At 71.5% G+C, this 326-nt stretch overlaps 1 protein-coding gene across 1 annotated transcript in view; it reads right to left on the reverse strand.

Annotated features, from left to right (window-relative positions):
* Positions 1-326, reverse strand: part of MYO15B (myosin XVB) — a 42,485-nt gene that overhangs the window by 39,606 nt on the left and 2,553 nt on the right. The window contains exon 5 of the mRNA XM_027770814.1: positions 1-323. This exon is cut by the window's left edge and continues 365 nt beyond it. Within this exon, the coding sequence (XP_027626615.1) occupies positions 1-323 (323 nt within the window). The remainder of the gene's footprint in view (positions 324-326) is intronic.

Raw genomic sequence — 326 nt, forward strand, 5'->3', positions numbered from 1 at the left:
GGAGAGGAAGGAGCCGCCACCGGGCCTGGCCACTCCTTCCTCACTCACCCTGCGCCCCCCACCGTCCCGCGCAACCCCTGTACGAGGCAGAGCGCGGCCCTCCCTGGTGGGGGCGTCCGCGGACGTTTCTCCTGAACTGCGGCTGCTCGATGCCTTTCCCGCCCTGTGGATCCTGGGGAAGACGACCGCGTACTTGGGATCAGGAGTCGGGTCCTCGTCGGAGGGGTCAGAGGGATCCTCCGGGACGGTGTTTTTCAGGGCCTGCGGTGGGCTCGGGGCGCCGCCAGGGGGAGCACTCGGCAGGCCCGCCCGCCGGGCCAACCCTG

Source organism: Tupaia chinensis, unplaced genomic scaffold (assembly GCF_000334495.1).
Source record: "Tupaia chinensis unplaced genomic scaffold, TupChi_1.0 Scaffold000159_1, whole genome shotgun sequence".
Lineage (NCBI taxonomy): Eukaryota > Metazoa > Chordata > Mammalia > Scandentia > Tupaiidae > Tupaia > Tupaia belangeri.